The sequence below is a fragment of the Diorhabda carinulata genome, chromosome 10, assembly GCF_026250575.1.
Source record: "Diorhabda carinulata isolate Delta chromosome 10, icDioCari1.1, whole genome shotgun sequence".
Taxonomy (NCBI): Eukaryota; Metazoa; Arthropoda; class Insecta; order Coleoptera; family Chrysomelidae; genus Diorhabda; species Diorhabda carinulata.
The window spans coordinates 15,757,974-15,771,747 of record NC_079469.1 but is presented as its reverse complement, the minus strand read 5'-3'; the positions used below and the strand labels follow the sequence as shown (position 1 = coordinate 15,771,747).

At 33.8% G+C, this 13,774-nt stretch overlaps 1 protein-coding gene across 1 annotated transcript; it reads left to right on the top strand.

Annotated features, from left to right (window-relative positions):
- Window positions 1-1,030: 1,030 nt before the first annotated feature.
- On the top strand, window positions 1,031-11,696 carry LOC130898825 (ATP-binding cassette sub-family G member 5). The gene is made up of 11 exons (XM_057808364.1): window positions 1,031-1,338; window positions 1,934-2,051; window positions 3,062-3,252; window positions 4,122-4,266; window positions 5,014-5,286; window positions 7,651-7,873; window positions 7,994-8,111; window positions 8,170-8,263; window positions 9,601-9,739; window positions 10,852-11,037; window positions 11,089-11,696. The coding sequence occupies exons 1-11, from the start codon at window positions 1,285-1,287 to the stop codon at window positions 11,474-11,476; spliced, it is 1,929 nt and encodes a 642-aa protein (XP_057664347.1). The 5' UTR covers window positions 1,031-1,284; the 3' UTR covers window positions 11,477-11,696.
- The last annotated feature ends 2,078 nt before the right edge of the window (window positions 11,697-13,774 follow it).

The following is a 13,774-nucleotide window of genomic DNA, read 5'->3' as shown; positions in this document are numbered from 1 at the left end:
CCTAACCTAACCTAACCTGACCTCCTCATACTTCGATGATCCCACGGTGTAAATACAAGAATTAATAGTTTGAATTCATTGAACACCCACTGTTTTAACCAGTTTTAACCGACTTTTTCTTGTATCATAACCTCAAAGTTTTAGTTTCAGAAAAAAACGCCTACTGGAGCTGGAATTTCTATTTTTTTTTGTACAATGTTTTGCAGGGTGATAAATTAACACTGTGTTATATATTTCACATACTTCACAATACACTTAACTTATAATAATTTACTTATAAATACTTTTACTAATTCGTTCTTTTAACTACGACTATTTAATTAAAACTAAACTAAATTCGTTTAGAAAAATCATTTATACATCTAAATGAAATTCTACAAAGTTCTAGAACAAAAAGAAACAGAAGAAATGAATAAATAGACTTTCCTAGAAATTATTTAGAAGAATTACTGTAAATAAACCGCCTGCTACTAATTATATACGAACAAACCACAAACGAGTTCCGTTATTTTTACTTGTTATGTATCACGCAAACTATAGGGTGGATAAAAAACTTTTGACTGGTAATATACATATGATATTTAGTATTATTTGTTCAGGATTAACTGCGATATACAAAGAAAGGAATAAATATATTCTATTACATTCTATCGACTTAAAAATCAATCTTTTATTGGTTAGAAAAAAATTTGGTAATTATCTAAAAATCATCCCCTATCTCCTATAGATTTGGGGTTGTAAGGGGTGTTAGAGGGAATTGATTACAATATATAGAAGGTGGAATTAGATGTCGGTTATTTTTTTAAGATAAATTAGGTTAGGTTAGGTTGTATTAACACATTTTAAATATTTCCTCGAGATCTATATTTATTTGAATTTACTGCACTTTTTACCGAAACGCCTTTCCACTTAATTAATTGACTGAATCCTCGAACTTATAAATTCAACATTTGTTTCTGTATATCTCTGTATTTTAAAACTTAATCCCCACCTTCGTAAACGTACCAACCGACTATCAAAACTACTTTTTAATTTCACCTAGACTGGTAGAACCAAAGTTTCAGCTTTTATGTATCTGTATAACTCGTAAAGGTACGACCATTGTTAAATAAAATCTTTTTCACTGATGAGGTCATCACACTAAATGAATATTTAAACTCGTTTATCACAGTGCGGAACAGTAAGAATCACTAATAAACTGTTATTATTAATTTTTATGAGGAATGTTTTTTCTAAAGTGATTATTAACTTTGTTCTGTTTGTTTTTTTATTTATTTATTCGGAATGATTGCTAGTGACTATGTCCTGGAGTTGTGTAACGTTTTTTATTCCGGCCAGGTAAGCAAAGAAACATTTAATTATTTCGTAATGCGATCAAAATTTTATCTTTCTTCTCAACGTTTCATTTTCGGGGTACTGAAAACCCTAAAGTCCTTTTCAAATTTAAAATTATTAGAGAAAAACAATGTATATTGTCTGCTCTATTAAAATATACTTCAGATTTTGAATAATTCCGTTGAAAGTAATCGAAAGTAGTCAAATCGGGGGATCTAGCCGGTCATTCGATCGGTCCACGTCTTCCAATCCACCTATTGGAGAAAACATCGTTCAAATAACTTCCAACTGTTGGTAATAATCAGATCGATTTATTCCATTTGGATGATTAACATCAGGAAAAAGTCTGTTTGGTCTCTCAGTACTCTAGGAGAGGTGACATAAATTGGGCTCCACGCAGTCTCGATTTAACACCTATTGACTGAGGGGTAAAGTCAAATCTAGACTCTACGCAAACAAAGGGTTTTCATTTGGACGATGTTATTTCCAAGAAGTAAATTCCCAAGCGAAGTATTTAATTGTGTTAGAATCGTTTTTTGAGAAAGCTTGATATACGTAAATAAAATGGCTGGTAATTATTCTGTTTATTCGATTTAAGGTGGAAAATGGCTCCTGCGTCCAACGGATGATAGGAAATATTAAAACGGGAGTTATTCTTAAAGATGTCTCGATGGTTGTACACTCTGGTGAAGTATTAGCTGTATTGGGATCCAAAGGTATAGTATCAACCTTATGAAAACATCAAAAACTTGTATGTAACATAAAAAAGACAAATCTGCCAATGTCATCCTGAGCTACAGGAGAAATTTCGTGGAGGTTGTCAAAAATCGGCTGTTGTACCAGAAAACATGAAGCGATTAAAACGAAATTCGTGTAATATCATGACTTGCCATCGCCATTACCATCCAAAGCTAATTGTCTGGGGAAAATGTTAATGGTGAACTGATAGAGCTAAGAGAAACCTGAAAAACTTGTTGATGAAAGCGAAAGTTTAACTACAGATGATGTGGGCGTGGGGCTAGCCGGCGAGGAAGAAACACGCGGCAAGTTTATGACAGTCCACCCGAAAAAGTCCTTGTTTGTTCATAGAGCAACTTATGGCAGGATAAAACTTTGTTAGAGCAATGCAAAAAAAAGTTAGGAAAAAAATGATGTTCAAGATGTAGAAGAGGAAGTTTATCTTGCTACTAATGCACCTGAGAAGATTGTTAATGAACTGATAGAGCCAAGAGAAACGAAAGATGAAAAACTTGTTGATGAAAGCGAAAGTTTAACTACAGATGATGTGGGCGTGGGGCTAGCCGGCGAGGAAGAAACACGCGGCAATTTTATGACAGCCATGGAAATAATCGAAGTTGTATTGAGTAGAAAAGAAGAAAATAGTGAAGCGTCCGCTCTTCATTTAGTTATCCATGATGGTGCAGTGGATGCCTTAACTATTTCCATCAAGTTGGTAGAAGAAAATGATGTTTCCACAAATGATATTCTTGTTTTAAAGAGGCTTCAAAGGAATGTGTTGAAAGTGCCGTTTCAAACAAAGAAACAAAAGAAAATCGATAGTTTCCTCACTCCAATTGGATTAGTCCACCTAAAATGTAGCTCTTGGCATGTTTTACCAATAGGCAGAGTCTAAAACGATTATTTTTAAAACTCCATATTTGAAAAGAGACCATTAAACTCGTTATTACTTGAGTCATCCATGATATTATCATTTATTTCTTACTAGGTAGTGGAAAGAAAGCTCTGTTGGATGTTATATCGCGCAGAGCGCAGGGTTCCATTAGAGGACAGATTCATCTCAACAATCATCCAATGAGCATGTGCCTATTTCAACAAAGATGCGCTTATGTTACTCATAAATGTGACTTTATACCCGGCTTAACTGTGGAACAAACATTCTATTACACACCTACCAGGGTTAGTACCATCAATTATCTATTGTGAAATTATCTGTATTTAATTCAATATAGATACTTCGTCGAAATCTTGGACATTGAGTGAAAAATAATCGCACAGGACCAGATCACAACTAAACTGTGGGTGTTTAATCTCTGTGAAGCCACATTCGTGTACAGTTCCCATTCCCAGTGCCACATTCCATACAGTTACATTTATGAGTAGATGATCGACTAATTAACTAATAATGAGCTTGTCAAAACGTCATTAATTGCCGACATCATCTATTTGTTGGAAAATCGCTGATGAAATCGCGTTTCATCCGTAGTTAAGGAACGGAGCAACACTCGATGGAAACATCTTCAATTGTGAGCACCCATCTTGTACACAGTTTTCTCTAGTCCAAATTTTCAGTTAATATGCGATGTACCGCACTTTTTGGAATGCCCACTATGTCTGTTAGCTCACCCAGTACCACTTTGGGGATTTTCTTCCACATTTCTGGAGTCGTCACCTCATTTGGTCGACCTCTACGATGCTGGTCTTTGCAGGTTGTACAGTCTCGTTTAAACTGTACTACCGAATATTTCAGGCACTTCTGGGACTATCTTCGTAAAGCTTGTTGAGACTTGTCGCGTGCATAAACATTTTTACGAACTACAAGAAGCCAAGAGATCATAGACTGCACAACATACAAAATTTAGGAGGCCTTTAATTTGAAAACGAAGGCCACTACTGGAAAATTTAACGTTTGATTATAGAACACAGTTGAATTGATAAATTTCTGGTCTGGTTCTATCTCAGTATTCGTTCAATTTTCTCACGTTTTTCTCAATTTTCACTTACATTATCTGCTTCGGGACACCTTTTGTATGTATTTTTCATTTTAGCTCTCTGGATATTTAAAAAAAGCTAAGGTGAAGCAGATAATGGCTGATTTGGTCTTATCACAAGTTTCTAGTAAATGTGTAGAAGACTTGACGAAGAGTGAGTATAGACGGCTGATGATTGGTATCCAACTTATAAAAGAACCAGGTAATTCAACTCATTTTCATACTTTTTCACAGTAGGGACGATCAACGCTAAAAGTGTAGGTGAAATCTATAATATTGTTGGAAATTGTTTCATGATATCTTTGATTTTTGCCCATACTACGAAATTAAGGAGAAAACAAGTATTTTTTTAGTTGTTATGGTACTTTTTACTGGATTATTTCGACAAATTCTTCCGTACAGAACCTGCAGCCTGTGGACGAGCATAGTCCTACAATAGGATGGAGTTTTAACCGATGAAACTGTTGTAAAATTTCTTCTCTGTATCTAGGTTTTTGCTTCCATTGAAATGCTCGTCCAAACCGTCTAGAAACCTTCTCTAAAGCCACGTTTTCTTTCATGGACTACTTCAGGTCTTCTCTTTCTCTTTAACAGCAACATTGCCTCCATTCCAAAAAGTCCAGCTTCTCAGTACTCAAAGTAGACTCCTGAATTCATTGATTCGAGCTGCCACCTTTGGGCCCTTGAGTCTTCGATCACGTTTACTGATAAACACAATACGTGCCGCCCTGAAAGTTTTCTATTACCAAAGGTTCTGGTTTAAAGTTTAAAATTGTCACACCCACCGACAAAATATAAAAGAGAAATTTGTTATAATGAAATTTAGTGGAAGAATTATGAGGTGGGTTATCCAAGAGATCGAATTTGTTTACTAAAACGCGCTTCAGACAGTATAATCTTGATTATCAGTGTAATGGTATTAGTAATTTTGATTTCGAAATATTTTTAGTGGTTTTGCTGCTAGATGAACCAACGTGGGATTTGGATCCACTAAACACTTACCTCATCGTTTCTATTCTTTCTAATGCAGCTAAGAAATATGGAACAGCCATAATATTAACAATGGAAAAACCTCGTTCCGATGTTTTTCCATTTTTGGAACGAGTTTTATATTTGTGTCTAGGAGATGTTGTTTACACGGGAGGAACTAGACAAATGCTGGAATATTTCAATGAAATTGGTTTCCCTTGTCCTCAACTCGAGAATCCTTTAATGTACTATCGTAAGTAGAGTTGTTAAATATTTTTTTTTTTAATTTTTCAAATGAATCTATCCAAGATTTCACTGAAAATACCAGGGAGTAAACCTCTTTGTTCCTATATTACCCATTTCTGCTGTTCTGTCTTCTCCTCTCGTTTAACTTGATGGTTTTTTGATCAGATCTGTTTTTGTTAGCACTTGTTGACATTTTTCTAATTATTTCTTCTTTTTTCACTTTCCTCTTCTTACAAACATTGTTTTGTCAGATCTGATCTCTTTCTTTCGACATTTTTTTGCTTAATTCGTTTTTGCTATCACTTTTTGACGTTTCTCCGATCTCCTCCAATCCAGTTCTCTTCTATCTTTGTTCCACATTTTGCCACTTCTCTTAAATAATTTGTTTTGGTCTCAAACTATTCCTGCTCTTCTTTTTATCAACTTATTGTTGTGTCAGATTAATTTTCCTCTCTCTCCTTCAACACTTTTTGACGTTTGATCCGTATCGACCAATCCTGTCCTTTTCCTTCTTTGTTTCTCATTCTGCCTCTTCCTTTTTATAATTGTTTTTGGTTTCATACCATTTCTTCTCTTCTCTTCTTTTCTTTTCCTCTTCTTTTTCTTATTCTTGCACCAATTGTTTTGTCAGATTCGTTTTTCTATCTCATAATTCATTCTAGTTCCACCACGTTATTCCTTCTCTTCTTTCTCCTTCTCTTCCTGCACTTATTGTTTTGTTAGATTCGTTTTCCTCTTTCTCTCTGTATCTCTCTCTCCTTTTTAAACAGTTTTTTGCACAATTCATTCTTGTCATTGTCATTTTTGACGTTTCTCCGATCTCCTCCAATCCAGTTCTCATCTATCTTTGTTCCACATTTTGCCACTTCTCTTAAATAATTTGTTTCGGTCTCAAATTATTCCTGCTTTTCTTTTTATCAACTTATTGTTGTGTCAGATTAATTTTCCTCTCTCTCCTTCAACACTTTTTGACGTTTGATCCGTATCGACCAATCCTGTCCTTTTCCTTCTTTGTTTCTCATTCTGCCTCTTCCTTTTTATAATTGTTTTTGGTTTCATACCATTTCTTCTCTTCTCTTCTTTTCTTTTCCTCTTCTTTTTCTTATTCTTGCACCAATTGTTTTGTCAGATTCGTTTTTCTATCTCATAATTCATTCTAGTTCCACCACGTTATTCCTTCTCTTCTTTCTCCTTCTCTTCCTGCACTTATTGTTTTGTTAGATTCGTTTTCCTCTTTCTCTCTGTATCTCTCTCTCCTTTTTAAACAGTTTTTTGCACAATTCATTCTTGTCATTGTCATTTTTGACGTTTCTCCGATCTCCTCCAATCCAGTTCTCATCTATCTTTGTTCCACATTTTGCCACTTCTCTTAAATAATTTGTTTTGGTCTCAAACTATTCCTGCTCTTCTTTTTATCAACTTATTGTTGTGTCAGATTAATTTTCCTCTCTCTCCTTCAACACTTTTTGACGTTTGATCCGTATCGTCCAATCCTGTCCTTTTCCATCTTTGTTTCTCATTCTGCCTCTTCCTTTTTATAATCGTTTTTGTTTTCATACCATTTCTTTTCTTCTCTTCTTTTCTTTTCCACTTCTTTTTCTTATTCTTGCACCCATTGTTTTGTCAGATTCGTTTTTCTATCTCATAATTCATTCTAGTTCCACCATGTTATTCCTTCTCTTCTTTCTCCTTCTCTTCCTGCACTTATTGTTTTGTTAGATTCGTTTTCCTCTTTCTCTCTGTATCTCTCTCTCTTTTTTAAATAGTTTTTTGCACAATTCATTCTTGTCATTGTCATTTTTGACGTTTCTCCGATTTCCTCTAATTCTGTTCCCATCCACATTTTGCCATTTGCTTTTCGCGATTTGTTTTAGTTTATCACTTTCTCTTCTCTTCTTTCCCTTTAACGTCGTTCTCATATTAATTGTCCCCATTCCTTCCAATTATGTTTACATTTCATCATTTCTTTATTATACAAGGTTTGCTATAAGTTTTTTAAAATATAAATTGCATATTTAACAGAAAAGGCGCGCGGCAAGCTTCAGAGTCCCTGAGTATCAAAACGCGCGTCACACAGTGTAATTATCAGTCCACCCAACGTATTATTGGAGAAAAATAAAGAAATTTCGCCGAAACAACATTCAGTAGGCAGATACTGACGCTACCAATTGACCAAATTTCGCGAATTAATCCATTTCGTTTAATAACGTGTCATACTCTGATGAGGCTCATTTCCGCATCAATTGGTAGCGAAAATCCGCGAGGCTAATAGCAAAGGTTCAATGTTTACTTGACAGCAAATGGCATCATGGGCCTCAAAATAAGTACCGCAGTTTCTGTTTATAAAAATAGATGTCTCTACTTTCCACAGTTTGTCTTTCGACAGTCGACAGACGTTCTAGGGAACGATTCGTTGAAAGCAACCACCAAATCGCTGCACTTGTTGAGAAATTCAAAATTGAAGGGGGTATGTTTCGCAAAGGATCGGGTGTAATTACTCCAAATCATAATATGGACCATGGAATGCACGGAAATAAAGTAACCCTTCTTTACGGGCGACCTGGACAATGTATAACAGGGTGGACTATTTATACGTAAGTAATAGTTTGTGTGTGCGATTTTTTTTTCATCCCCAATTCAATATTTCGTGATTTTTATTCGAAAAACATATGAGGAGTATTTTTAATCGATAGCAACATCATTTTTTCTTTCAGGAGACTGGTAACGGCTTCGTTGAGCTTCAGAAAAGCGGGCTTAAGACAAGCATTCTTGAGATTGTTATTGCTGCCTTTATATTTCTTCTTTTTATGGATATTCTATAACGAAATGAAAGTAGGTGATGGGACACTTTGAAAAATATTCAATTTATGATATTATGTTTGTTTTATAGACTTGGCAACACACGTTTATTTCGAGAAGTGGGTTAATATTGAACTGTTTATCTGCTGTGTATTTTTGCGGTATAGTAAATACCGTTTTAATGTGTAAGTATACGTATTAACAAGAATTTTATTCTAATGTACCTCAAATTTCGTTATTTTCTATGAGATTTGAGATACCGAAAATCTAATTGGGACTGCGAGACATGGTTTATACTCAATCTCGTCTGGTGATTAACTTTCTCATCTCGTGAATCTCGTATTTTATAATTTCTTTGACGTTTCCGGGCAAAATTCGAATTTTATGACTCGATTCATCAATTTCTGAGATTTGTACGACTTTTATAATATTCTCCATTCGCGATTTTTGACTAATTTGATTTGTCTGCAAATTTTTTGAGCTTCTAGTGATTTTTCTCATCACCTAGTGACTTTTGTGAACCTCTCGTGACTTTGCTATTTCTGTTTTCTGTCGATTTATTACTTTTTGAGTTTCTTATTACTAATATGACATTCTCCAATCGAGAATTTTTACGAAATTGATTTGTTTGTGAATTTACTGAGTATCTAGTGACTTTTCAGGGAAAAATTCGAATTTTATCACTTTCTGAGATTTTTATGAATCCAATCGCGATTTTTTCAACTTCTAGTGATTTTCCTCAGCGTCTAGTGAGTTTTGTGAATCTCTAGTGAGTTTTCTGAGCATCTAGTGACTTTTGTGAACCTCTCGTGACTTTGCTATTTCTGTTTTCTGTCGATTTATTACTTTTTGAGTTTTTTATTACTAATATGACATTCTCCAATCGAAAATTTCTACGAAATTGATTTGTTTGTGAATTTACTGAGTATCTAGTGACTTTTCCGGGCAAAATTCGAATTTTATCACTTTCTGAGATTTTTATGATTCTAATCGTGATTTTTTTAACTTCTAGTGATTTTTCTCAGCGTCTAGTGAGTTTTGTGAATCTCTAGTGAGTTTTCTGAGCATCTAGTGACTTTTGTGAACCTCTCGTGACTTTTCTGTTTCTGTTTTCTGTCGATTTATTACTTTTTGAGTTTTTTATTACTAATATGACATTCTCCAATCGAGAATTTTTACGAAATTGATTTGTTTGTGAAGTTACTGAGTATCTAGTGACTTTTCAGGGAAAAATTCGAATTTTATCCCTTTCTGAGATTTTTATTAATCCAATCGCGATTTTTTCAACTTCTAGTGATTTTCCTCAGCGTCTAGTGAGTTTTGTGAATCTCTAGTGAGTTTTCTGAGCATCTAGTGACTTTTCTGCTGAATAATATGAGTGGATTGTAGAATAAAAAACCGGTTTAGGTTGACCGGTAGTCTGTGGTTACCTCCTATAAACGGTAGGTAAGGGACTGTAGTTAAGATAAAAATAAAAATCAGCGACATTTTTGAGATACTTTGAGATAATTTTGTATTTCAGATCCTACATACAGAACTCGCTATTACCAAGAAACTCAGGAGGGTTTATATGGAGGCACCTTATTCCTTTTCACTTATAATTTAGTGTCACTTCCATTCTCGTTTATTTCCACGATTTTAGCAACTTTAATAATATTTCCGTAAGTAACTCGTTGGTATTCGAACAACAATTGTTTATAACAAAAATACAGGCGCTGTTGTTCATCAGAACTTACAAAAGGTTCTTCGTTATCAACATTTACAAAATATTTCTTGGGAAATGAAGGTAAACGTTCAGAAAAAATTGAAAAGTAAATTTCGACTGACGTGGAATTTTTCCCTATATACTAGGATCTACTTGACGCGTTTTGTCTAACAAGCCTTTCACTACTTTCGAAGCCTTCGTTTACCGCTAAAACAAATTCGTTTCAGATCTCCCTCGAATCCTTCAGGGATTTTCCTTTTCATTCAAGATCCTTTTGTCACCTAAGTTTAGTGACACTTGGTATGTGAAATCGATTAGCACAACTGCTCGATTTTACAATATAGAGCTGGAATTATACATTTGAGTACTATATCTGATTTTATACAATATTCTTCGACGACAATGTCTCTGCGTCCGTTAGTTTCACATAATACTCGATATTTTTTTCACTTATTTCGATATATGTCACTGTTCTTGCTCATTGTTCACTTTTCCCTTTGTCAACTATCGATTTCCATTCATACATACCAAATTTGTATTGTGAAAAAACATTTCAAAAACGGCTATTCGCGTTTTGAACTTAGTCGAGACGGAGTTCGTTCAGTTCATTGAACGTCAGTTCAATTGACGTGGACTTGGACTAGTAGCTAGCATTTTTGGCTCGGTGTTAGCTGCCTTGAGCCTTCTTCTGACTGTCCAGCCATTCGCAGCGATTCCTCGCGTTTCTCTGAGTTATTTTGGACCTGAATACCAGGGATTTTAAGTTGGAATTTCTCAGAAACCGATGATGATATTCATACTAAACACTCCGTTCACACTACCACTACACCAACACTCACAATTACACTGTCTGAGGAGCGTTTCTACAACCGAAGTTATCGTCTTCTTGGTTATCGAAACGCAAAACAGTTTAATCGTGAGTGTTGGTGTAGATTGTGTCCAGTCTCGTCGAAACGCGCGTCAGACAGTAAAATTGTGAGTGTTGGTGTAGTGGTAGTGTGAACGGAGTGTTTAGTGTACCGTTTTCTGATCAATATAAAAGCAATTTATTGTTTATTATTATTGTAGGTTACTAGGAGATTTCGAGAATCCTTTGGACTATGTCTGCTTCACTCTTGTACTATGGGCATGTTATACTTTCACGGAACAACAAACGATGGCGATTCTAATGATAGTCAAAGATAACGTCAAAGCCGCTATTTTCAGTATCTATATAACAGTTGTGTGTCTGACTCTAAGTAGCGGAATTTTACGGTAAATTATCGTTCGATTGTAAATTTTAAAATGAAAACATTCGGTTTTTAGATCTATTAAAGGTTTACAAGATTGGCTCTATTATCTAACATACGCTACTCAAACTCGTTACGCCGCAGCGTTTCTAAACAGAAAAGTCTTCACCCGACCATCACTCAGTCAAATGCTACCGTTTGATCCACAACATAACTGCACTAATATTTACGAAACGTCTCTTTTACACGGAGGGAGCAATCATTTTTGCAGATACACCAACGGACAGAGTTTTTTGACGGAAAGATACAGTAGGGATCCCACGGATGTTATTTTCAGTGGAATATTAGAAGAGGATTTGAATATCGGTGTAACTTGTGCTTTCGCTTTGGGCATGATTATTTTCAACTTATTCTTGTATTTGATACCGTTGCCTTCGTTCGTCAAAGCCAAGTTTAGGGAATAGCTCAAGAAATATGACTCAAATCGCATTCGAAAGACTCTAGTAAAAAATCTGTAGCTTCCATTTTATTTTTCTGATTTCAGCATACCAAAATCATTAGTCTCAGCTTTATAATGAGTGGTATATGTTGTTATGAAGTTATTTTTTTTGTTAAAGAAAAAATATCGAACGAAAAAGTGTTATAATTAACAGTGAAGAAAATACAAGCTTATATTCGTCAAAATATTGATTTATTTCAAATTAACCCTTCATAGTACAGTGAACCAAGTAAATTAATTCGTAATTTTAAAGTCCTTCATGGATTAGTTTGAAATTTTGACTGAAGATCAAGCAAATAACAAACCTGATTTGGTGCCGATGTATGCTTCTACACCAGGGGTGAATGCCACTCTTAATCGGGGTGGAAATTTGAAATTTCAAAATAATATCGATAGAAAATTGAATTTTATGAAGAAAATGTGGAATGATGTTTTTTATTTAACTCAATAATTTCTGAGTTATTCGCGATTGAAAATTATAGAAAAATAAAACACGTTTTTCAACATTTTTTCACGTAAAACTCGAAAATTACGCATTTTCTGGGAAAACTTATTCTTATCAAAATTGAAGCTTATAAAAAAACAAAGAAATTAGTCGGTTTGAATTAAATTTTTTTAATAATATTCAGCAACTTATGAGTCACTGAAAGTCAATTTTTTCTTTTTCGTAAATTTACGCAGAGGTTTGAGCTCAAATAACGGAAAAACGATCAATTTTTCATAAAAAATTGTAATAAACATTTTTAAAGTACTTTTTTAGACCTTTAAAATGAGCTTTTATGAAACCGTCTAGCATGAAAATTAAGCGAGTTATGATGAAAATAAGTTAAGTAACTCTAATTTGGGAAAAAATAAATTTGACACCATGCGCGGCAAAATTAAGACTAATCGTAGCCCATATAAAATTTATCTTTTTTTAAGCTCTAACAACACGTTACAAAAGTTTGAAAGGTTTGTAACCCGTATATTTTGAAAAAACGTTGCTTAATGTGAAATTTTTTTTTCGTTTTTTTTATTTTTTCAAAATATCTCAAAAACTATTGGATCAACGAAAAAATGTTGTTGTAGCTAAAATTTAGGTTTTATTTTATTGAACATTTTGCTTTTTTTTTAAACTCAGTAGCTTGAAAATTAAACGAGATATAAGCGTTTAAAGTATTGATTTCAATACTTCAGTTTTTTATAATTTAATGCAACATTTAAAAAAAAATAGTGTATAGTGTAGTAAATGTTCGAATTTAAATAAAACAGTTTGAACGAATTTTTCATTTAATTTGTATGAAATTAATAATAAAATCGACTTTTGTTTGTAAGTTGAAGATGTCATGATAAAGGTCGACGATTTCTAAACAACTAAAACTGATCAATATCTACGTACGTTACTCAAAATGTTTTGTACTATTATCATTAACTGTTCAGAAATATCAAATAATGCGCAAAAAATATATAGTGTGGAAGAACAAATGGACACAAAAAAAATATAGAGAGTGTGTCATGTGATAGTGACCAATACCAACGAATTTTTCAGAAATTTCTAGACAGAAACATATACAAAGTCCTAGACGTATTTTCAACTGCTTTCGAAATATTAAAAGTGATCAGATTTGTTACAAAAATCAACATTAAACAACAAATAAGTGATACTAGTTATTTCTTAATACGAGGGTTGCTACTTAAGTTCTGAAATAGACAAATAAATACAAATATTTATAATTGGATTTGGTTTTATTGTTTTTCTAAATATTCCTCATTAAGATCAATACAATTTTTTGTGGAAAGTTTTTCTCCATTCCGATTGAGGTACCTCCGAAACATGTGAGTAGAAAAACGTTGAACTCGCAATCATTGGGTGTTAAACAAGGACTACACAAGGACATGTTTTGACTACACGTTCTTGTTCAAGCTGATTTTTTCGAACAACTTTTATTGGATTTGGATGTTTCAAGTATCTATGAACAGCTCAAATAGTACTGGTATGACAGCACGTTCTCAGTACATTCACCATTTAAAATGTCAAACGTCAAATTTGACATATCCACATCGGTGTTGCCATATATCAAAACTTGAGTAGCAGCCCTCGTAATGCAAAAAGAAAAAGAAAACGTCTTGGTTGATTTAATTTGACGAAAATAGATTCTGGAAAGTAATTTCACACAATGGAGAGAATTCTCAGACGTTTTGTCAAGTTTTAGATTTTTCTCAGAAATTTCTCTAGAAGATTGTATTGATTTCATGAAAAATTGAGACTTTCATACAGTTTCCG

Bases quoted from the DNA above. Each gene is read 5' to 3' on its own strand.
- LOC130898825 (XM_057808364.1), top strand. From the start codon at position 1,285: ATGATTGCTAGTGACTATGTCCTGGAGTTGTGTAACGTTTTTTATTCC. The intron at 1,339-1,933 runs GTAAGCAAAGAA...ATTCGATTTAAG, and splicing joins ACGTTTTTTATTCCGGCCAG to GTGGAAAATGGCTCCTGCGT. The intron at 8,112-8,169 runs GTAGGTGATGGG...TTTGTTTTATAG, and splicing joins TATTCTATAACGAAATGAAA to ACTTGGCAACACACGTTTAT.